This window comes from Phocoena phocoena, chromosome 8 (genome assembly GCF_963924675.1).
Source record: "Phocoena phocoena chromosome 8, mPhoPho1.1, whole genome shotgun sequence".
NCBI classification, from domain to species: Eukaryota; Metazoa; Chordata; class Mammalia; order Artiodactyla; family Phocoenidae; genus Phocoena; species Phocoena phocoena.
In genome coordinates this window covers 24,463,265-24,486,071 of record NC_089226.1, presented here as the reverse complement: position 1 = coordinate 24,486,071, position 22,807 = coordinate 24,463,265, and the positions used below count along the sequence as shown (strand labels likewise).

General features: G+C 37.5%; 1 protein-coding gene across 1 annotated transcript in view; it reads right to left on the bottom strand.

The window, feature by feature from the left end:
* Positions 1 to 22,807, bottom strand: part of C8H11orf65 (chromosome 8 C11orf65 homolog) — a 108,277-nt gene that overhangs the window by 2,009 nt on the left and 83,461 nt on the right. The window contains exons 6-7 of the mRNA XM_065883121.1: positions 6,556 to 6,726; positions 431 to 486 (exon numbers count right to left, since the gene is read on the bottom strand). Of these exons, the coding sequence (XP_065739193.1) occupies positions 431 to 486; positions 6,556 to 6,726 (227 nt within the window). The remainder of the gene's footprint in view (positions 1 to 430; positions 487 to 6,555; positions 6,727 to 22,807) is intronic.

Below are 22,807 nucleotides of genomic sequence, written 5' to 3'. Positions count from 1 at the left end.
GATGCAGGGGACAAGGGTTCGTGCCCCGGTCCGGGAGGATCCCGCATGCCGCGGAGCGGCTGGGCCCGTGACCCATGGCCGCTGGGCCTGCGCGTCCGGAGCCTGTGCTCCGCAACGGGAGAGGCCACAGCAGTGAAGGGCCCGCATACCGAAAAAAAATTACTGAAACATGATATGCAACATTTTAAAAGGAGGATTCATTTTTTTTAAAAAAACATGTTATCCAACTCTAAATAAAATAGAAAATTTCCTTCTATTCCCAAATAACAATTTTATGTATAAAGGCAAAAATGACTTGGCAAATTTATTTATGTCTATATACTGTGCAGAGTGCTGAAGTGTTTGTTAGGTGCTTAGAAATGTGTACATGTCTGGAAAGTATTGTTTTTGTTTATAAGAATTTCCCATTATTGCTAAAAAAAACACCTACTTTTGAAGTTAGCTGAAGAGTTGCTTGTAGCAATTTCCTTCCAGTTGGCAATGTACCTAAGCACATTACATAGACATTCATTAAATTAAATTGATTTATCAGTAAGTAATAAATTGATTCATTAGTACATACTTAGACTACTTCTAAAATTCTACTTTATCTATGAAATCTTAGATTAATGGTGACAAATTCACTAGTCCAAATGTTTAATTTCATTTTTTTTTTTTTTTTTCGGTACGCGGGCCTCTCAGTGTTGTGGCCTCTCCCGTTGTGGAGCATAGGCTCTTGACGCGCAGGCTCAGCGGCCATGGCTAGCGGCACGTGGGTGGGATCTTCCCGGACCGGGGCACAAACCCGTGTCCCCTGCATCGCCAAGCCCAAATGTTTAATTTCTTGACTTTCCCACCTCCAAGTAGCTCTCATGCACCTAAGGCAACCCATAGGACAAGGAGTTGGAGGAGTTATGAAAATGGTGCCTACCATCTACCACGTTGGTGCCCTTTGGCCTCCCACCAGCACATGTCTCCTCATTTTATCCTGTTCCATTCCTGTTAGATCATATCCTCAACTGAGTGACAACTAAGATGTTAGTTAACTTCTAAATTAAAAGTACGAATGGAAAACTCTGAGAGGAAAAAAGTCATGGGAAAACTACAGCAACAAAACCTTCTCCTTGGTTCTGGATTGCCAGACCTACTGTCTCTGACGTATACATTTAAATCATTTGGTTTATGATCTTATTAGAGAAATGGTGCTGTCTTTGCTGTGTCCAGTAAACATGAGATCATATTCAAGCAGGGTACATGCAGTTGCCATTTCAGTTCCCTAAACAGAGACTGAAATAGGGAGACAGATGTAGCCCGAGAAGAGGTAGATAGGGAAGGACAAGTATGATGAACTAAGAAGATGAGAGAAAGCTCCGAGGCCCAGGTTTCCTGTGATTTATTGCATCACATTTTGGTCTCTGTATCCCCCTTTCCCAAGCCTCCTTTCTTACACCTGTACCCAAGAAATCAGGTAAGGAGTTGATCACAGCAGGTGCTAAAAGGAAGCTGGCTGAGAAAGGAAGAGGAGGATTAAAATTGTCATGTAATTCAGGAAACACTGATTTTCATTTGAATTATTTTACTTTTGTTAACTTTGTATTCCTGAATTTTTTGTTATGAGAAGGTATATATTATGCAATGGTGTTTAATTGTAATAAAATACTGTGTCTAAGTCAGCTCGTTCTTGTTACTGCTACCTCTTGTTACTCCAAGAACTTTATTCTGTGGCCTTAAATGAGATAGTGCTGGGTCACTGTTAAATGAAAAGATGCAAGATAATAGCAGGTGGTTTAAACCCTTTCCAGGACCTCTTAGTTGACAGTTCAATCTGGCTTAACCTTAAATTTAGGCAGACTTTGTGCTTTCAGTGGTTGCTCAGGAGCACTATGAATAGTGGGTGTCAATAATTCTGCTTCCTTAGATTCATATACTGAAAGATTTTCGTTCCATCTTCAAGTTACCAAGATAAAGGACCTTTGATCAATTGTATGCTAAACCCTGACAGTCTGGGGCAAAAACTTATGCCATATTTAAGGTTGATCACTGACCCTGCTTTACCTGAGATCAGGATATGAATTTATTCAATTGTTTAAAAAGAACTTGTCATCAGGAACATGACAGCAGTAGCCAATGAGAAATCAAAGCTTTACAAATAGAAGCAACAATCTGATTATAGCCTTATCATGCTGTTTATATAATAGAGCTGATCTAAGAAATTTTTGAAATTTTTTTTTAGATACTAGCAAAGTAAAGTATATGTGGACTCTACCGTGGATCCCTCAGGAGTATAAATTTAATATCTTAATGGCCTGGGGAAAGTCCCTAGCCAGAGTGGCAACATAACTACCTGTCTTAGAAATCAAAGGGGCAGCTTCAGACATAGAAACTACCCACTGAGAGCTCTCACCAACAGGGTTAATAGAACATCAGGAAATTATTTAAGATACCCCAGCTGCTGATGACTTAATGGGTTATGTTAAATTTCACATGCAGTTTGAAAAATATGAAGATCCTAGAAGAGGAACATCCATCTCGCTAGAGAATACACCCTTGAAAATGCCTCAGGATGAATGCCAGCAGTAGGCAGAGTAGCTACTATGTGGCATTGTAGGTGACTCAGTAACAGCAATCCAGGCATTGCTTTATGTTCTAAGCACCTACAGCAATGTATCTCTGGATACTACAGAATTTGCAACAGTACTCATCAGTGTCCTTGAGTCCAAGAGTGAAGTTGGCTCTATCCAATCCATTCTTCAAAATTATAATAATATTGTACTCAATTGATATTGTTGCCCTGTGCATCTGAAGTTGTACATGGTTTCTTCCCAGGAGAGCATCCATCTGTCATAACAAGGGGCTAGCACAAAAGCCTTTGGGAAGAAACTGGTTTGTATCATTCAATATCAGTGTTCAACACATGTATGTCATTCTAATGGTCCAACAATCAAAAACTGTTTATAGATTTTGAAGGATACTCTCCAAGGAATTAGTGGCTACCAATTCTTCTGAAGGGAAAAATGACTTTGAAATTCTCATCAAATAAGGTATTATTATAAAGCCAGTTACAAATATCTAGACAACTACAAAGATCTAAGAGGAAAGTAGACTGTGGAGACCATAAATACACTGGGAAGAAGGTGCTCTCCTAATGTCTGCTCTCAGCTAGGGGAAGGTCTTTGCAAATTCTTGTCTTGCCTGAGGTAATCAGTAGGCTGAGGTCAGTAATACTACTGAAATATTCCCAAATAATCATGCTGGATTCCATTTGCAATTTTTGTTGTCTAGAGATCAGTAGAAAAACTTGCTTTCTAACAATTCCAAGTGGGTGCCAAATTATGCTCAAGTCAGAGAATGAACTGATAGAGGTTGTACATAATTTGGAAACATGAGGTATCTGCATTTTTTATTTATTTTATTTTTATTTATTTATTTACATCTTTATTGGAGTACAATTGCTTTACAATGTTGTGTTAGTTTCTGCTGTATAACAAAGTGAACCAGCTATATGTATACATATATCCTCATATCCCCTCCCTCTTGCACCTCCCTCCCACTCTCCCTATCCCCCCCTCAGGTGGTCACAAAGTACCGAGGTGATCTCCCTGTGCTATGCAGCTGCTTCCCACTAGCTATCTATTTTACATTTGGTAGTGTATATATGTCCATGCCACTCTCTCACTTCATCCCAGCTTACCCTTCCCCCTCCCTGTATCCTCAAGTCCATTCTCTACGTCTGTGTCTTTATTTCTGTCCTGCCCCTAGGTTCATCAGAACCATTTTTTTAGATTCCATATATATGTGTTAGCATGCAGTATTTGTTTTTCTCTTTCTGACTTACTTCACTCTGTATGACAGACTCTAGGTCCATCCACCTCACTGCAAATAACTCAATTTTGTTTCTTTTTATGGCTAATATTCCATTGTATATATGTGCCACATCTTCTTTATCCATTCATTTGTCAATGGACACTTAGGTTGGTTCCAGGTCCTGGCTACTGTAAATAGTGCTTCAATAAACATTGGGGTACATGTCTCTTTTTTGAATTACGGTTTTCTCAGTAGTGGGATTGATGAGTCATATGGTTGTTCTATTTTCAGTTTTTTAAGGAACCTCCATACTGTTCTCCATAGTGGCTGTATCAATTTACATTCCCACCAACAGTGCAAGAGGGTTCCCTTTTCTCCACACCCTCTCCAGCATTTATTGTTTGTAGATTTTTTGGTGATGGCCATTCTGACCAGTGTGAGATGATACCACATTGTGGTTTTGATTTGCATTTCTCTAATAATTAGTGATGTTGAGCATCCTTTCATGTGTTTGTTGGCAATCTGTATATCTTCATTGGAGAAAAGTCTATTTAGGTCTCACCATATCAAAGCTAGATGTATTTATCCCACAACATGTAGAGTATATGATACCAAAAAAACACTTCAAGTTTTCCTGGTTTATTCTGTTTTTATCCTTTTCTCCATGAAGGGAAGCCATTAGGAATCTTCTTCACCTACCAGAGAAGGGTGTTAGGGGATGATAGTGGGGAAAGTCTTGTGTAGACTGAGTTGCTCATTTATTTCTTCCCTTTGAACTGAATTGTTTTATTCTTTTGTATTCCAGTAGTGATAGAGTATAGGATACTGGGTGTGGATTATTTTGTAATCTTTCACTGAAGCTAGCTGGCCCTTTGCTGAATTAGCCAACTGTATAAGGCAAAGGCTAGAGCAGGATTTCAAAAGCTTTCCTGAGAGAATTCTCTATCCTGCCCTCATAAGCTCATTCAAAATGGACCTCCCCTACCTCTCTCTCCTTTCTTTACCATCTTAGGAAGGGAAAAAGTACAGCATTATGACTCCTTTCTTTGGATGTCATTTCTTGCATCATTATTACCATCTGTATGTATTCAGTGCCTCAGAAACCACAAATGTACTGTCTATAAGGAATCCCAGTACTATGGTCTGGACAAGATATTGGGGTTATTTAGTCATAAAATCTTTTCACTATTTATTAAAAAAATATTTTAGCACATCTACTATGGGTGATTAGCTCTTTATTCCTTCTTATCTTTTTTTATTTTTATTTTAATATATTCTTCCCATAATTATCTTTTTTTCTATTATTCTTGTTTTCTCATTTTCCTTTTTTCTTAGTCATTCTTTCCCTTTTTTCTTTGTTTCTCTTCTCTTTCCTTTCCTCATTGTTCTCTGCTTCCTCTGGCCTCTTTTTTCTGGTCTATTTTTCAATGGTGGTCAACCTAATTTTTCCTATTTCATGTTCTTATCTCCCTCTTCCAAATGTCTTCCTTTTTCTTATGTTTCTTTACTTACACCATCTTTGTGTTATTTTTCCTTCCTCTTCATCCATGCAGTATTCACATTCTTTATTGTAGCTGAGTAAATAGTGAATATTTTTAAAGCTTTATTGAGATATAATTCACATCCCATAAAATTTGCCCATTTAAAGTGTACAATTCAATGGCTTTTTAGTGTATTCACAGAGTTGTGCATCCATCACCACAATCAATTTTAGGACATTTCATTACTCCAAAAAGAAACTTCATACCCCTTGGCCATCACTTCCCAATCCCCACAAATCTCTAAGCCCTAGGCAACCACTAATCTACTTTCTGTCTTCATATAATTTGCCTATTCTGGACATTTCATATAAATGGAGCCATACAATATGTGGTCCTTTGTTATTGGCTTCTTTTACTAAGAAGGTTCATCAGTGTTGTAGCATGATCAGCATTTTTTTATTGCCAAATAATATTCCATTGTATGGATATATCACATTTTAATCATCAGCTGATGAATAAATTGTTTCTAATTCTTTGTTATTATGAATAATGATATTATGAATATTCATGTACAAGTTTTTATGGACATGTGTTTTCATTTCTCTTGTGTATATACTGAGGAGTAGAAATGCTGGCTTGTATGGCAACTCTATGTTTAACCATTTGAGGAACTGCTGGATTGTTTTCCAAAATGGCTATACCATTGTACATTCCCACTAGCAGTATATAAGGGCTCCAATTTCTCCACATCCTTGCCAACACTGGTACTATATGTCTTTTTAATTATAGCTATCTTTGTGGGTATGAAATAGGATCTTATTGTGGTTTTGATTTGCACTGCCCTGATGGCTATATGAAGTATTTTTAAATTTCCATCACACAAAATAGCCTAAAAATGTTTTTCAAGGGCCGAAGTATGTCACTGAAAAATTATAATATTTTAATGTCCCACACAGGAAGATTGGTGAATACAGGCTGAGGAAATTTTTATATTATTAATTTCATGTTCTTAGCCTTGTTTCTATATCCCAAAGTAAGAAGTAAAGCAGACTTAGACTAAGGCATAAGAATAAAGTCTGTTAATAAAGAACACCCAAATATATTTTTCTTTTTTCTACTTTTAGATCATCCCTTTTTTATCTTTCTCCCTCATTTCCTCTTATTTTCTTTCTAGACAGATAATAAATATTCAAGTTGTTTTTTTGAAGATTCAACATGGGAGTAGGAAATATTAGAAAGAAAAATATCTGATGTCTGCCCTCGCTCCCCAAGAATAGCAACATGTACTTACTCATCAAAGTTGAGTGTGTTTGTCCAGTTCAGCACTTCATCCACTTCCCATTCCATCACAGAATCTATTCCACCATCTTCGATAGCTCTTATTAGCCCTTTTGTTGCTGTGTGAATTAAACCTAGAGTTTCAGGATTTGTTGACTTACCCTCCAGGTTTCCTGTGTAGTACCTACATAGAGGAAAGGAAGGGAGATATAAATCCTTTGAAATATGTGACTGCTAGTGGATGCAGTTAATCTATATTATTGCTGTGAAACTATTTACAAAGTAAACCAAGTTTTCATCCAATTTAATTCAAATACTGCTAAGCCAAGTTGTATGTGATGGCATCATCTGGAAAAAACAAAAGAACTTAATCAGCCACACTAACCAAGAGAAGCCTCATTTCAAAATCACCTCTCAGTAAGTTGTACTGTTGTGATACAAAGAAAAGCTAAGTATTAAATCACTGAATCATAGAATTATAGAGTCAAAGGATCTTGGAGATAACTACCCAAATTGTTTCATAGGTGATGCAATAAATCCTGGAAGAGTAACCTTTACAAAGTCATGTGGCTAATGGCAGATAGGATGCAAGAAGGGAAGGGGAAAAAGGAACGAGAGTAAGAGGTAAAAGGAAGAGTTATATTAACATCTTCTTTTGTGTCAGGTACTTTTTATACATAATTTTTAATTCTCTTTAAAAAGATCGCTTTTTAGTTTTTTTGTCACAGTTATTTTTATTCCCATTTTATGAATGAGAAAATTGAGACTTGGAAAAGTTAAGAAATTGTTCAGGATCATGTAAGTAGTAAACATGTATATATCAGAGCCAGTATTCAAATCTGACTCCAAGTTCAGACTCCTTTGGCACACTGTTCTATCTTATATTAGTCTGAGCACATAAATGAATGCACCCACCGAACATGAGTTAAGTAGAGAGAAGTTAGTACCAGGAATATTAAAATATACTGGGGTTTTTGGTTTGTTTGTTTGTTTTCCATTTTAAGGTCTACATTGGTATTCCTTTCTAAAGATTAACCTATTCTGAAATTTTGTATTAATTTATTAATTTGACACTCATTTATTGGAAGTGGCTTAGAGGTGGTGTAGAACAAGGACTGGTATCAAACTACCTGGCTTTGAATCTTGCTTCTATAATTTACTAGCTATATAATCTTTGCCAAATAAGCTAGCCTTTCTGAGCATGTGTCCTCTTCCTCCAAATGGTGATCATAATACTACCACCTCTGCCTATGTTATCTTCTAGGAGTTTCATGGTTTTAGATCTTTCATTTAGGTCTTCAATCCATTTTGAGTTCATTTTTGTGTATGGCATGAGGAAATGTTCTAATCTCATTCTTTTACTTGGAGCTGTCCAGTTTTCCCAGCACCACTTATTGAAAAGACTGTCTTTTCTCCATTGTACATTCTTGTCTCCTTTGTTGTGGGTTAATTGACTGTAAGTGTGTGGGTTTATTTCTGGGCACTCTATTCTGTTCCATCCATCTATGTGTCTGTTTTTGTGCTAGTACCATACTGTTTTGATTACTGTAGATTTGTAGTATAGTTTGAAGTCTGGGAGAGTGATACCTCCAGCTCTGTTCTTCTTTCTCAAGATTGCTTTGGCAGTTAGGGGTCTTTTGTGGTTCCATATAAATTTAGGATTATTTGTCCTAGTTCTGGGGAAAATGTCCTGGGTATTTTGATAGAGATTGCATTAAATCTGTAGATTGCTTTGGGTAGTATGGTCATTTTAACAATACTAATTCTTCCAATCCAAGAACATGGTATATATTTCCATTTTTTTGTATCATTTTCAAATTCCTTCATCAGTGTTTTACAGTTTTTAGAGTATAGGTCTTCACCTCCTTGGTTAAGTTTATCTCTAGGTATTTTTTTCTTTTTGATGCAATTTTACATAAGTTATAGCAGGTGTTTTGGATATGTCTCCTAAGGTAAAAGAAATAAAGTCAAAAATAAACAAATGGGAGCTTCCCTGGTGGCGCACTGGTTGAGAGTCCACCTGCCGATACAGGGGACATGGGTTCGTGCCCCAGACTGGGAGGATCCCACATACCATGGAGTGGCTGGGCCCGTGAGCCATGGCCACTGAGCCTGCGTGTCCAGAGCCTGTGCTCTGCAACGGGAGAGGCCACAGCAGTGAGAGGCCCACGTAACGCAAAAAACAATTAAAAAAATAAAAAATAAATAAACAAATGGGACTTAATTAAACTTAAAATCTTTCCACAGCAAAGGAAACTATCAACAAAATGAAAAGGCAACCTACTGAATGGGAGAAAATATTTGCAAATGATATGGCGGATAAGGGATTAATATCCAAAATATATAAACAGCTCATACAACTCAATATCAAAAAAACAAACAATACAATTTAAAAAAAAGAACAGAAGATCTGAATAGACATTCTTCCAAAGAAGACATACAGGTGGCTAACACTAACAGGCACATGAAAAGATGCTCAACATCGCTAATCATTCAAGAAATACAAATCAAAACCATGATGAGATATCACCTCACACCTGTCAGAATGTTGATCAAAAAGTCTACAAATAACAAATTTTGGTGAGGATGTGGAGAAAAGGGAAGAGTTGTACAAATGTAAACTGATGCAGTCACTATGGAAAACAATATAGAGGTTCCTCAGAAAACTAAAAATAGAACTACGATATGATCCAGCAATTCCACAGCTGGGTATATATAATCCAAGTAAAATGAAAACTCTAATTTGAAAAGATACATGCATCCCAATGTTCATAGCAGGGTTATTTACAATAGCCAAGATATGGAAGCAACTTAAGTGTCCAAAGTGAGAGAGTGGCATGGACATATATACATTACCAAACATAAAATAAATAGCTAGTGGGAAGCAGCCACATAGCACAAGGAGATCAACTAGATGGTTTGTGACCACCTAGAGGGGTGGGTTAGGGAGGGTGGGAGCGAGGGAGATGCAAGAGGGAAGAGATATGGGAACATATGTATATGTATAACTGATTCACTTTATTATAAAGCAGAAACTAACACACCATTGTAAAGCAATTATACTCTAATAAAGATGTTAAAAAAACCAAACAAACAAATAAATGGATAAAGAAGATGTGGCATATATATATATATATATATATATATATATATATATATATATACAATGCAATATTAGCCATAAAAAAGAATGAAATTCAACTGTTTACAAAAAGATGAATGGACCTAGAGAGTATTATGCTAAGTGAAATAAGTCAGACAGAGAAAGACAAATACTCTATGTTATCACTTATATGTGGAATCTAAAAACTAAAACAAGTGAATGCATATAACAAAAGAGAAACAGACCCACAGATATAGAGAACAAACTAGTAGGTTACCAGTGAGGAGAGGGAAGGGGGAGGGGCAACGTAGGGGTAGGGGATTAAGAGAGACAAACTACTATGTATAAAATAGATAAGCAAAAAAAAAAAAAAAAGATAAGCAACAAGGATATATCGTACAGCACAGGAAAATATAGCCATTGTTTTATAATAACATTAAATGGAGTATAATCTTTAAAAATATTGAATCACTATGTTGTACACTTGAAACTAATATAATATTGTAAATCAATTATACTTCAAAAAAATCCACTACTTCCTCCTAGCTTTCTTGAGAGGTTTACAAGTGTAAATCCCTGTAAAGCATTTAGGACAAAGACTAGCACATAGTAAACATTCAATAAAAGAAGGCTTATATAATCCTGTGGCAAGAAATAGGACAGTGACAAGATATGTCCCTGCACTCATGAAGTTTCTGCTTTGTCAGACTTTAAATGGATATAATCCATGAGATTAAAAAAAAGGAACAGCATCCAGGTTTCCAGCTCTAATCTTAGGTGTTTGTATATTTGGGAAGGTAAAACACGGAGGAATTCATAAAAAAATGCATTCACCCCCAGCCTTCCAGCATTTTTGATTTCTAAATGCATTTTTGTTGTGGCATGAGAATTAATTAATAAATCTGGGCCAATGGGTACCATCATTCGTTCATTCATTCATTTAAAACATGGGTGCCTGTTATGTTCAGGGAATAGAGAATATCTATTTTTGCTCTCATACTTTGCTGAAAGAGAATTATAAAACTTATTTCAATAATGTAATTCTGTTTTGAACTCTTTAAAAATTAGTCACTATTGAGTGGTCTATAATAGTCATAAAACAAGTTAGCAAGTACGAACAGAATTTCAAATACAATAGTGATCAGGAATAAAGATCGCTTTATAATACTCATAACTTGTTTTATAAGTAGAGTGCTATTTTAAAAAGAAAACAAATACAATACAAAATTTGACTTTATAAATAATATTGCAATATATTCACTTTAAAATGTTCTCATATTTTTTCTAAACTAAAAAATTTAATGTTTAAATTAAACTTTTTCTAAATATTATGACAGGGAGAGAAGTTTAAATGCAAAGACCTACTAAGAACCAAGGTTGAAATTGGAAATGAGGTCAAGGAGAGCTAAGATCTGTAGGTACACAGGAAAGGAATAGATGTGAAAATCAGAATTCTTTTAGTAAGACAGAGGTTAAAAAAATCAAGGTTTTGTTGATTTTGTTAACCGTTGATTCTCAGCAACAGTCAAATGGAAGGGTTTAAATGCCATCAATTACCAAAGCACACAAAGTAAAATTTCTCATTCATCCCCTGCAACCTTACAAAAAGGAAACGACACTCAGCCATAAGGATTAATGCATTCAGTCATTCAGCAAGCAAGCAACATATATTCATTAAGCATCTACTGTGTCTGAGGCCCAGTGCTAATTAAGAAATAGAACAGAATCTCTGTTCTTTAGGCACTAAAAGTCCTAGTGGAGAAGGCAGACAAATATACAGATAATTGCAAAAACATGACAATTGAGTATATAGAAGATCTATGGGGCACATCAAAAGGAAGTGCTTAACTATGTCTAGGTATGTCAGGGAAGGCTTCAGAAGGAGATATTTGAGCCAAGTATCAAAAGATGAAGATCTTGTTGCCATGTAGCTGGAGCCAGAAAAGAGCAACCTAAGGATAAAGAATATCATGTGGGATGTAGGTGATGGGGATTCCCTAACATGTTTCAGGTAAGGAAATGATTTAATTTATGTTTTAAAAAAATCACCTCTGTCTTTATAGAGAGATGGAGAAGATATTAGAGACAAAGAGACCAATTAGGGCTTCCCTGGTGGCGCAGTGGTTGGGAGTCCGCCTGCCGATGTGGGGGGACACGGGTTCGTGCCCCGGTCTGGGAGGGTCCCATGTGCCGCGGAGCGGCTGGGCCCGTGGGCCATGGCTGCTGGGCCTGCGCGTCCGGAGCCTGTGCTCCGCGACGGGAGAGGCCACAGCAGTGAGAGGCCCGCGTATCGCAAAAAAAAAAAAAAAAAGAGAGAGAGACCAATTAGAAGGACTTGGCAGGTGAAGTAGAGTTGAGAATGATGAGATGCTACAGTGGGGAGTGAGAGAAATGTCAGACTTGGGAGATACTTTGGAAGCACAGTTAATAGAACCTAATGACAGATTACACGTAAGAGCTTATGAAAGGTAAGAAGGCTAGGACAACATCTACATTTCTGGCTTGGATGACTAGATAAGCTGAGGCCAGGAGGAATACTGAAAGGAAACCACTTTTATGATGCGAAAGATAAGAAATTCAGTTTTGGACCTGTTGAGTTTGAGATGGAAATGGCCATATAATTAGAAATACAGAGCTCAGTTATGGATGAGGATTGTTTTGAGAATAAATAAACATAGGAAAGAGAGAAGAAATAAAAAAGGTTATTATTCATGTGCATTGGCTTATTACTAGATGGCTCCCAGCTGGTGCTATACCTGAGCTTCAGCAAGTCTTACCACCATTCTGTCAAAGCCAGCTGTTTCTAGGTAACGATGAGTGTATTTTGTTGTTCTGAGCCCATTACCACAATTCCTTTGCTGTACATGGGTCTCCTGGTTGTAGATAATGTTGTATGTAATAAAATGATGATGGATAAGGCATTCTATAATGAATGGTATTGCCATCCCTGTAACCCTGGCCACTTTGGGCAATCACTGAGTAGTGGCAGAAAATGCTGACATCCACGGGATGGATCATCTTATCCATCTGACTACTGACAGCTTTTTGCCTTATCTAAGCCCTTTGGAGGACATTCACAAGGACGCCAATATATTTAGTGCCCATTCTGAGTATATCTCTCCCCAGACCTAATCACGTTTTCCAACTTATTTCCAAGTCCCCAATCAGCTGAGAGACTTTTAGCTACTGCCCACAGTCAATAAGAGCCCAACCCCCCTTGTATATGAAGTGGAGCTTCCTCCAGTTGTGCTCACTGGGAGAATATCCTTTCACCATTTTCTGGGCCAATTGAGGGATTGTAATCTAGTGACTATCTGGTTTTGGATGTTGCCAGCATCCTGTGCAGATCCTCAGTGAATTAGACCTAATATACTCTCCCTCTGTTAACATGTCACAAGTGACTCCTCATGAAGCCAGAAGTATGGAGATGAACAGGAGTCAATGTAGCATAAGTAGGTGTTGAAGAAGTCTGGGCCACCTGCTCATACAGCTTACCTTTGGGCTTCTGGACCTTCTCAGACCCATTCTCATATATATACATCTACTTTATACTGAAATGATGCTGTATACTCTGTTTTACGGTTCAATGGATTAGATAAAATCCAGGTCAGTTCATAATCACATAGCACTCGGTATCCTACTGACAAGCTTCCGGTCTCTACCAGGACCCAGTAGCAAGCCTGGAACAAATTTTCAAATAATTTTTGACAGAGACAGGCACTACCTTCCTCCTAAACCCTAGAGGTGTATGCTATGATCTTCCTATTAGGGGTCTTTAGAAGCTCCATACAACTTTTCACTGTCTGCCAGAGACATTTCCAATACTGTTGGGACTGCTGGGCTATAAAGCCCAAGTGCTAGGGCAGTTTGACCACATTGTGAACCTGCTATCAGGTTTTTTCTTACACCATGTCCCACTGGCACCTGCTAGCCTTATTAATTACCTAGTAAATGGGTTGGAGCAGCATGCTCAAATGTGGTATATTTTACCTCCCAAATCCAGAGAGTGTTGTGTGTCTTCAAGGTGCAAGGTACAGAATCTTGTCTCTCACTTTAGAAAGGATATCCCAAAATGTTTATAAGCTTCATCTATGTGGCAGACCCTTAACTTTTTGCCAAGTTTATCTCCCTCCTTCTAGTGTGTATTTGTCCTGTTAAGTCATCTAGGGAGTTGTCATTTTCTACTCACCATGGTCAATCAGTATAAGGTCACCAGCGTAAAGGACAGGCATGATGTCTTATGGGAACTGAGATACCATGCCCCTGGGGACAAGAGCAAGAAAGCTGACATAGCTCTGAGAGCAAGATGTAAAGGTACACTCTGTTATTTCCATGTAAATGCAAACTCTTCTCTTTTTGTTTACTGATCAGGATGGGAAAGAACACATTTGCCAGGTCAAAAGCAGCCTAACAAATGCTAGGGACAGTGTTGATTTGCTCCATTAAAGAAACCACATCTGGAGGAATCTTAGCTGCAATTTGTGTCACCACCTGACTTCTACCACTTCAAAGTTCCATTATTCCCAGTGAACTAAAGGAACCAATTCCATCACAATTTTCCCCACTGTCATCTTCAGTCTATAACCACCACAAATTCATCAAGAATTCTGCTGCTCCCCTAATTTCTTAATAACCTGATGAAGAGGATATCCTCTGGGTCCCACTGCGGTTATAGCCAGTGGGTGGCTAAACATATTGCACGTAATAGGAACAAACATATGCATTCCCCAAGCCTTCAGAAATCCTTTTCTACAGTATACTAGAGAAGTTCAGGCATTTTGTAACTGTAGAGCTTTGGTTGAATTCAGGCTTTGATGAGCCAAACTAACAGACCAAACACCATTTCTGTTGTTGTTTTGGTTTGGTTTGGTTTTTTTTGGCTGCACTGTGCTGCTTGCAGGATCTTAGTTCCCTGACCAGGGATAGAACCCGTGGCCCCCTGTGGTGGAAGCTCAGAGTCCTAACCACTGGATCTCCAGGGAAGTCCTTAAGCACCATTTATTTCTGGATACTCAAGCCAGCACATTAAATCCCTAATCTCAGGTGAGTGTGGCCATATCAATAAATTCAGCCCAATCAACTTCTGAACACCTTAGAATCCACATTCACACATGCTTCTGAGCTCCTGGCAATACGGATTGGTAAATTCTCAAAACTCTTTTGGTTTATAAATGTCATCTCCTCCTGGAGTAGATCTTGTTCCTCTCTGTCTGGACTGTCCTGAGATATGTCTCGGTGTGGACTGGAGGCATTGAGGAAATGGTTGTGGGGAAATCCTAAGGAGAATCAGCATAAGTGTGTGGGACAACTGAGCCAGATGCAGTCATTGAAAGGCCTTTATGCAGAGAAGGGCTGGTTTCCTCAAAACAGGGAGGAGGGTTTCCTCCATCAGCAGGAGAGTTTGAAGGCTCAAGGTTCTCAGCTTTGTCTATGTCTGCCCAAATATCCCCATCCCAGTTCTCAGCATTCCACTTCTGCCCCACTAATGTCCTTAGCTAGCTTAGTGCACAAGACCTGTCTAGGTCTTTTGATTGCACTGCAAGCACTATGACTTTGTGACCCTTTCAACTTGCCCCTGGATTGCCTCCAACTCACCCTGCAACCACAGGAGATGAAGGATTACTCCATGGAGATCTTCTGATTGTCTGATCATGTTCTTAAATTTTTTTTTACAACTTAGTGAGGTATAAGTGATATACAGTAGACTGTATTTAAGCTGTACAATTTGAACAGTTTTGACATAAGTATACACCTGTGAACCAATCACTATAATAAAAGAAACAAACATATCCATCACCCCCCAAAGTTCCTTGTGCTACTTTGTTATCCTTCCCTCCCTCCTTTCCCCCACCCTCATCTCCAGACAATTACTCATCTGCTTTGTGTCATTCTAGATTTCTTTGTATTTTCTAGAATTTTATGTAAATGAAATCATATAATATGTACTCTTTCTTGACTGGTTGCTTTCATTCAGCATCATTATTTTGAGTTTCATCCATGTTGTTATGTATGAACAATTCCTTCCTTTGTACTGCTGAGTAGTATTCCCTTGTATAGATATATCACAATTTGTTTATCCATCGACATTTGGGTTGATGGGTTGATGGGTTGTTTCTGGTTTGGGGCTATTAGAAATAAAGCAGCTATGAACTTGCATTACAACCTTTCTGTAGACATGTTTTTATTTCTCTTGGGTAAATATCTGAGTAGAATGGCTGGATTTAATAGTAGATGTGTGTAACTTGTAAAATTTAAAAAAACCTGTCAAACTGTTTTCCAAAGTGTGTGTACCAGTTTGCATTTGCTCCATATCCATGCCAATAATTGGTATGACAGACTGTTTTAGCCATTCTAGTGGTTATGCAGTGGTATCTCATTACAGTTTTGTTTTGCACTTTCCTAATGACTAATGATGATAGTCATTAGTTCACTTGTGCTTTTTTGCTATCTGTATATTCATTGGTAGAGTGTTCAGATCTTTTGCCCATTTTAAAATTAGGTTGTATTCTTATCATTGAATTTTGAGGGGTTTTTTTTACATATTCTAAATATAAGACTTTTATCATGTACATATTTTGCAAATGTTCTCTTCCTGTCTGTGACTTGCATTTTTATTTTTGCAAAAGTGTTTTCAGGAGAGGAATAGCTTTTAACTTTGATGAAGTGAAATTTAACAATTTTTTCTTTTATACTTCTTGCGTTCTGTGTCCTATTTAAGAAATCTTTGCCAGAAACAAAGTCACTAAGATTTTCTTGTTTGCTTACTTTTGAATATTTTATAGTGTTAACTCTGATTTTTTTAAGGTCTCATAAAGTGCTTTTATTTTATGATATTTTTCAGATATATACATACTTTTCACATTATTTTCCATTATAGGTTATTATAAGATATTGAATATAGTTCCCTATATTATACAGTAAATCCTTGTTGCTTATCTATTTAATGTATACGAGTTTGTATCTGTTAATCCCATCTCCTAAATTATCCCTCTCCACACTTTCCCCTTTGGTAATCATAAGTTTCTTTTCTATGTCTGTAATTCTGATTCTGTTTTGTATATAGTTTCATTTGTATTATTTTTAGATGCCACATATAAGGGATATCATGTAATATTTGTCTTTTCTCTGACTTATTTCACTTAGTATGATATTCTCTAGGTCTATCCATGTTACTGCAAATGGCATTATTTTATTCTTTCTTATGGCTAATATTCCATTATATATATATATATATATATATATATATATATATATATATATATATAAACACATCTTCTTAAACCAATCATCTGTTGATGGGCTTGGGTTGTTTCCATACTCTGGCTATTGTAAATAGTGGTGCTATGAACATTGGGATACATGTATCTTTTCAAATTAGCGTTTCTATCTTTGCTGGATATATGCTCAGGAATGGGATTGCTGGATCATATGGTAGCTCCTTTTTAGTTTAAGGAACCTCCATACTGTTTTCCATAGTGGCTGTACCAATTTACATTCCCACCAACAGTGTAGAGGGTTTCCTTTTCTCCACACCCTCTCCAGCATCTATTATTTGTAGACTTTTTGGTGATTGCCATCCTGAAAGGTGTGAGGTGATACCTCATTGTGGTTTTGATTTGCATTTCTCTAATAATTCACGATGTTGAGCATCTTTTCATGTGTCTGTTGGTCATCTGTATGTCTTCTTTGGAGAAATGTCTATTTAAGTCTTCTGCCCACTTTTTGATTGGGTTGTTTGTTTTTTTGATATTGAGTTGTATGCACTATGGTGTTAATTCTTATATTTAGATCTATGATATTTTCCAAATGAATTTTATATATGATGCGAGATAAGGATCAAGATTCATTTCTCTGCATTTGAGTATCCAATTTGTTGAAAAGAATATTCTTTTCTAGGCTTCCCTGGTGGCGCAGTGGTTGAGAGTCCGCCTGCCGATGCAGGGGACACGGGTTCGTGCCCCGGTCCGGGAAGATCCCACATGGTGCGGAGCGGCTAGGCCTGTGAGCCATGGCCGCTGAGCCTGCGCGTCCGGAGCCTATGCTCCACAGCGGGAGAGGCCACAACAGTGAGAGGCCCGTGTATCGCAAAATAAAATAAAATAAAATAAAGAATATCCTTTTCCAATTAAATTGCTGTGGCACCTGTGTTGAAACTCAATTAACAATATGTGTGTAGGTCTATTTCTCAACTGTCTATTCTGTTCCATTGATCTGTATGTCTATCTTAATGCCAATACCACAATGTCTTTTTTAAAAATAAATTATTTATTTTATTTATTTTTAGTTTTGGCTGTGTTGGGTCTTCGTTGCTGCACACGGGCTTTCTTTAGTTGCGGCGAGCGGGGGCTACTCTTGTGGTGCACGGGCTTCTCATTGTGGTGGCTTCTCTTGTTACAGAGCACGGGCTCTAGGCGTGCAGTCTCAGTAGTTGTGGCACACAGGCTTAGTTTCTCCATGGCATACGGGATCTTCCTGGACCAGGGGTTGAACCCATGTCCCATGCATTGACAGGCATATTCGTAAACACTTCTCCACCAGGGACCCCCCACAAGGTCTTGATTACAGTGGCTTTATAATAAGTCTTAAAATGAGGTAATGTAAGTTCTCCAAATTTTTTTCCAAAATTATTTTGATTATTCTAGTTCCTTTGTATTTACATACAAATTTTCAAATCAACTTGTCAAATTCCACATAAAACCCTGCTGGAAATTTTGATTGTGATTACATTGACTGTATACATCAATTTGGAGAGAACTGACATCTTAACAATATTGAGTCTTCTGGTCCATTAATATCTTATGGCTATTTGTTTATTAAGTCTTCTCTAAGTTTTATCAGCAATATTTATTACTTTTCAGTGTACAGGTCATGTAGATTTTCCCCTCAATTTAGGCCTAGGTATTTCATATTTTCTGATGCTACTGTAAATGTTTTTGTTGTTTGTTGCAATGCAATTGGCTTCTGTACCTCACAGCCTTGATAAACTCACCTATTAGTTCCAGTAGCTTTTTAGTAGATTCCTTCGAATTCTGTACTTAGATGATCATGTCAACTGTGAACAAGGACTGTTTTAGTTCTTCCTTTCCAACCTCAGTGTCTCCCCCACCACTCTGCCCTGCCACCCTTATTGCACTGACTAGGACTTCAATGCAATGTTGTAAAGAAGTGGTGAGTGCAGACATCCTTGCCTTGTTCCTGATTTTAGAGAGAAAGCATTCAGCCATTCACCATTAAGTATCATGTTGGATGCAGGCTTTTTATAGATGCCCTTCATCAAGTTGAGGAGGCTCTTATCTATTTCTAGTTTGCCAAGAGTTTTCATTACAAATGGTAATTTTGTAAGTAATTTCTCTGCATCTTTTGAGATGAGCATATCCAGTTTTTTTTTGTCTGTTAATATGGTGGATTGCATTGATTGATTTCCAAATGTTAAACCAATATTGTATTCCTGGGATAAACTCCATTTGTTTATAATGTTATTTATTATCATGTATCTATGTTCATGAGAGATATTGGTTGTTATTTTCTTGTAATATCTTTTTTTCTCATAAGCCTTGAGTGGTTTTATATCCAATAACACTTGCCTCATAGAAAGTGCTATAAATATTCCTGTAAGTACTTCTTTAGCTGCATCCCCCAAATTTAATATGTTGTATTTTCATTTTTTATTAAACCAAAAAAAAAAAAAAAAGTAAGTGTAGGGACTTCCCTGGTGGCGTAGTGGATAAGATGCTGCGCTCCCAATGCAGGGAGACTGGGTTCTATTCCTGGTTGGGGAACTAGATCCCACATTCATGCCACAACTAAGGAGCCCATGTGCCGCAACTAAGACCCAGTGCAGCCAAATAAATAAATATTAAAAAAAAAAGAGATTAAAGTAGTAGGAAGAAAAGTTCTTTATACTGCTGGTCCATTCATGGTGATAGAACTCAGCTTTTGTCTGTCTGAAATGTTTTCTTCCATTTTTTTTTTCATCTTTATTGGAGTACAATTGCTTTACAATGGTGTGTTAGTTTCTGCTTTATAACAAAGTGAATCAGTTATACATATATATATGTTCCCATATCTCTTCCCTCTTGCATCTCCCTCCCTCCCACCCTCCCTATCCCACCCCTCCAGGTGGTCACAAAGCACTGAGCTGATCTCCCTATGCTATGCGGCTGCTTCCCACTAGCAATCTATTCTACGTTTGGTAGTGTATATATGTCCATGCCACTCTCTCACTTTGTCACAGCTTACCCTTCCCCCTCCCCATATCCTCAAGTCCATTCTCTAGTAGATCTGTGTCTTTATTCCGGTCTTACCCCTAGATACTTCATGACATTTTTTTCCCCCTTAGATTCCATATAAATGTGTTAGCATATGGTATTTATCTTTCTCTTTTTGAATTACTTCACTCTGTATGACAGAGTCTAGGTCCATGCACCTCATTACAAATAACTCAATTTCGTTTCTTTTTATGGCTGAGTAATATTCCATTGTATATATGTGCCACGTCTTCTTTATCCATTCATTGGGTGATGGACACTTAGGTTGTTTCCATGTCCTGGCTATTGTAAATAGAGCTGCAATGAACATTTTGGTACATGACTCTTTTTGACTTATGATTTTCTCAGGGTATATGCTCACTAGTGGGATTGCTGGGTCGTATGGTAGTTCTATTTGTAGTTTTTTAAGGAACCTCCATACTGTTCTCCATAGTGGCTGTACCAATTCATATTCCCATCAGCAGTGCAAGAGTGTACCCTTTTCTCCACATCCTCCCCAGCATTTATTGTTTCTAGATTTTTTACTGATGGCCATTCTGACTGGTATGAGATGATATTTCATTGTAGTTTTGATTTGCATTTCTCTAATGATTAATGATGTTGAGCATTCTTTCATGTGTTTGTTGGCAATCTGTATATCTTCTTTGGAGAAATGTCTATTTAGGTGTTCTGCCCATTTTTGGATCGGGTTGTTTGTTTTTTTGTTATTGAGCTGCATGAGCTGCTTGTAAATTTTGGAGATTAATCCTTTGTCAATTGCTTCATTTGCAAATATTTTCTCCCATTCTGAAGGTTGTCTTTTTGTCTTGTTTATGGTTTCCTTTGCTGTGCAAAAGCTTTGAAGTTTCATTAGGTCTCATTTGTTTATTTTTGCTTTTAGTTCCATTTCTCTAGGAGGTGGGTCAAAAAGGATCTTGCTGTGATTTATGTCATAGAGTGTTCTGCTTATGTTTTCCTCTAAGAGTTTGATAGTTTCTGGCCTTACATTTAGGTCTTTAATGCATTTTGAACTTATTTTTATGTATGGTGTTAGGGAATGTTCTAATCTCATACTCTTAAATGTACCTGTCCAGTTTTCCCAGCACCACTTATTGAAGAGGCTGTCCTTTCTCCACTATAAATTCCTGCCTCCTTTATCAAAGATAAGGTGACCATACGTGTGTGGGTTTATCTCTGGGCTTTCTATCCTCTTCCATTGATCTATCTTTCTGTTTTTGTGGCAGTACCATACTGTCTTGATTACTATAGTCTGAAGTCAGGGAGCCTGATTCCTCCAGCACCGTTTTTCATTATCAAGATTACTTTGGCCATTCAGGGTCTTTTGTGCTTCCATACAAATTGTGAAATTTTTTTGTTCTAGTTCTGAGAAAAATGCCAGTAGTAGTTTGATAGGGATTGCATTCAATCTGTAGATTGCTTTGGGTAGTAGAGTCATTTTCACAATGTTGATTCTTCCAATCCAAGAAAATGGTATATCTCTCCATCTATTTGTATCATCTTTAATTTCTTTCATCAGTGTCTTATAATTTTCTGCATACATGTCTTTTGTCTCCTTAGGTAGGTTTATTCCTAGATATTTTACTCTTTTTGTTACAATGGTAAATGGGAGTGTTTTCTTGATTTCACTTTCAGATTTTTCATCATTAGTGTATAGGAATGCCAGAGATTTCTGTGCATTAATTTTGTATCCTGCTACTTTACCAAATTCATTGATTAGCTCTAGTAGTTTTCTGGTAGCATCTTTAGGATTCTCTATGTATGGTATCATGTCATCTGCAAACAGTGACAGCTTTACTTCTTCTTTTCTGATTTGGATCCCTTTTATTTCCTTTTCTTCTCTGATTATTGTGGCTAAAACTTCCAAAACTATGTTGAATAAGAGTGGTGAGGGACTTCCCTTGTGGCGCAGTTGTTGAGAGTCCCCCTGCCGATGTAGGGGACACGGGTCCAGAAAGATCCCACATGCCGTGGAGTGGCTGAGCCCGTGCACCATGGCCACTGAGCCTGTGCGTCCAGAGCCTGTGCTCCACAGCGGGAGAGGCCACAACAGTGAGAGGCCTGCGTATCGCAAAAAATATATATATAGAGAGAGAGATAGTGGTGAGAGTGGGCAACCTTGTCTTGTTCCTGGTCTTAGTGGAAGTGCTTTCAGTTTTTCACCATTGAGGACAATGTTGGCTGTGGGTTTGTCATATATGGCCTTTATTATGTTGAAGAAAGTTCCCTCTGCCTACTTTCTGCAGGATTTTTATCATAAATGGGTGTTGAATTTTGTTGAAAGCTTTCTCTGCATCTATTGAGATAATCATATAGTTTTTTCCTTCAATTTGTTAATATTGTTTATCACATTGATTGATTTGCATATATTGAAGAATCCTTGCATTCCTGGAATAAACCCCACTTGATCATGGTGTATGATCCTTTTAATGTGCTGTTGGATTCTGTTTGCTAATATTTTGTTGAGGATTTTTGCATCTATGTTCATCAGTGATATTGGCCTGTAGTTTTCTTTCTTTGTGACATCCTTGTCTGGTTTTGGTATCAAGGTGATGGTGGCCTCATACAATGAGTTTGGGAGTGTTCCTCCCTCTGCTATACTTTGGAAGAGTTTGAGAAAGATAGGTGTTAGCTCTTCTCTAAATGCTTGATAGAATTCGCCTGTGAAGCCATCTGGTCCTGGGCTTTTGTTGGAAGATTTTTAATCACAGTTTCAATTTCAGTGCTTGTGATTTGTCTGTTCATATTTTCTATTTCTTCCTGCTTCAGTCTCAGCAGGTTGTGCATTTCTAAGAATTTGTCCATTTCTTCCAGTTTGTCCATTTTATTGGCATAGAATAGCTTGTAGTAATCTCTCATGATCCTTTATATTTCTGCAGTGTCAGTTGTTACTTCTC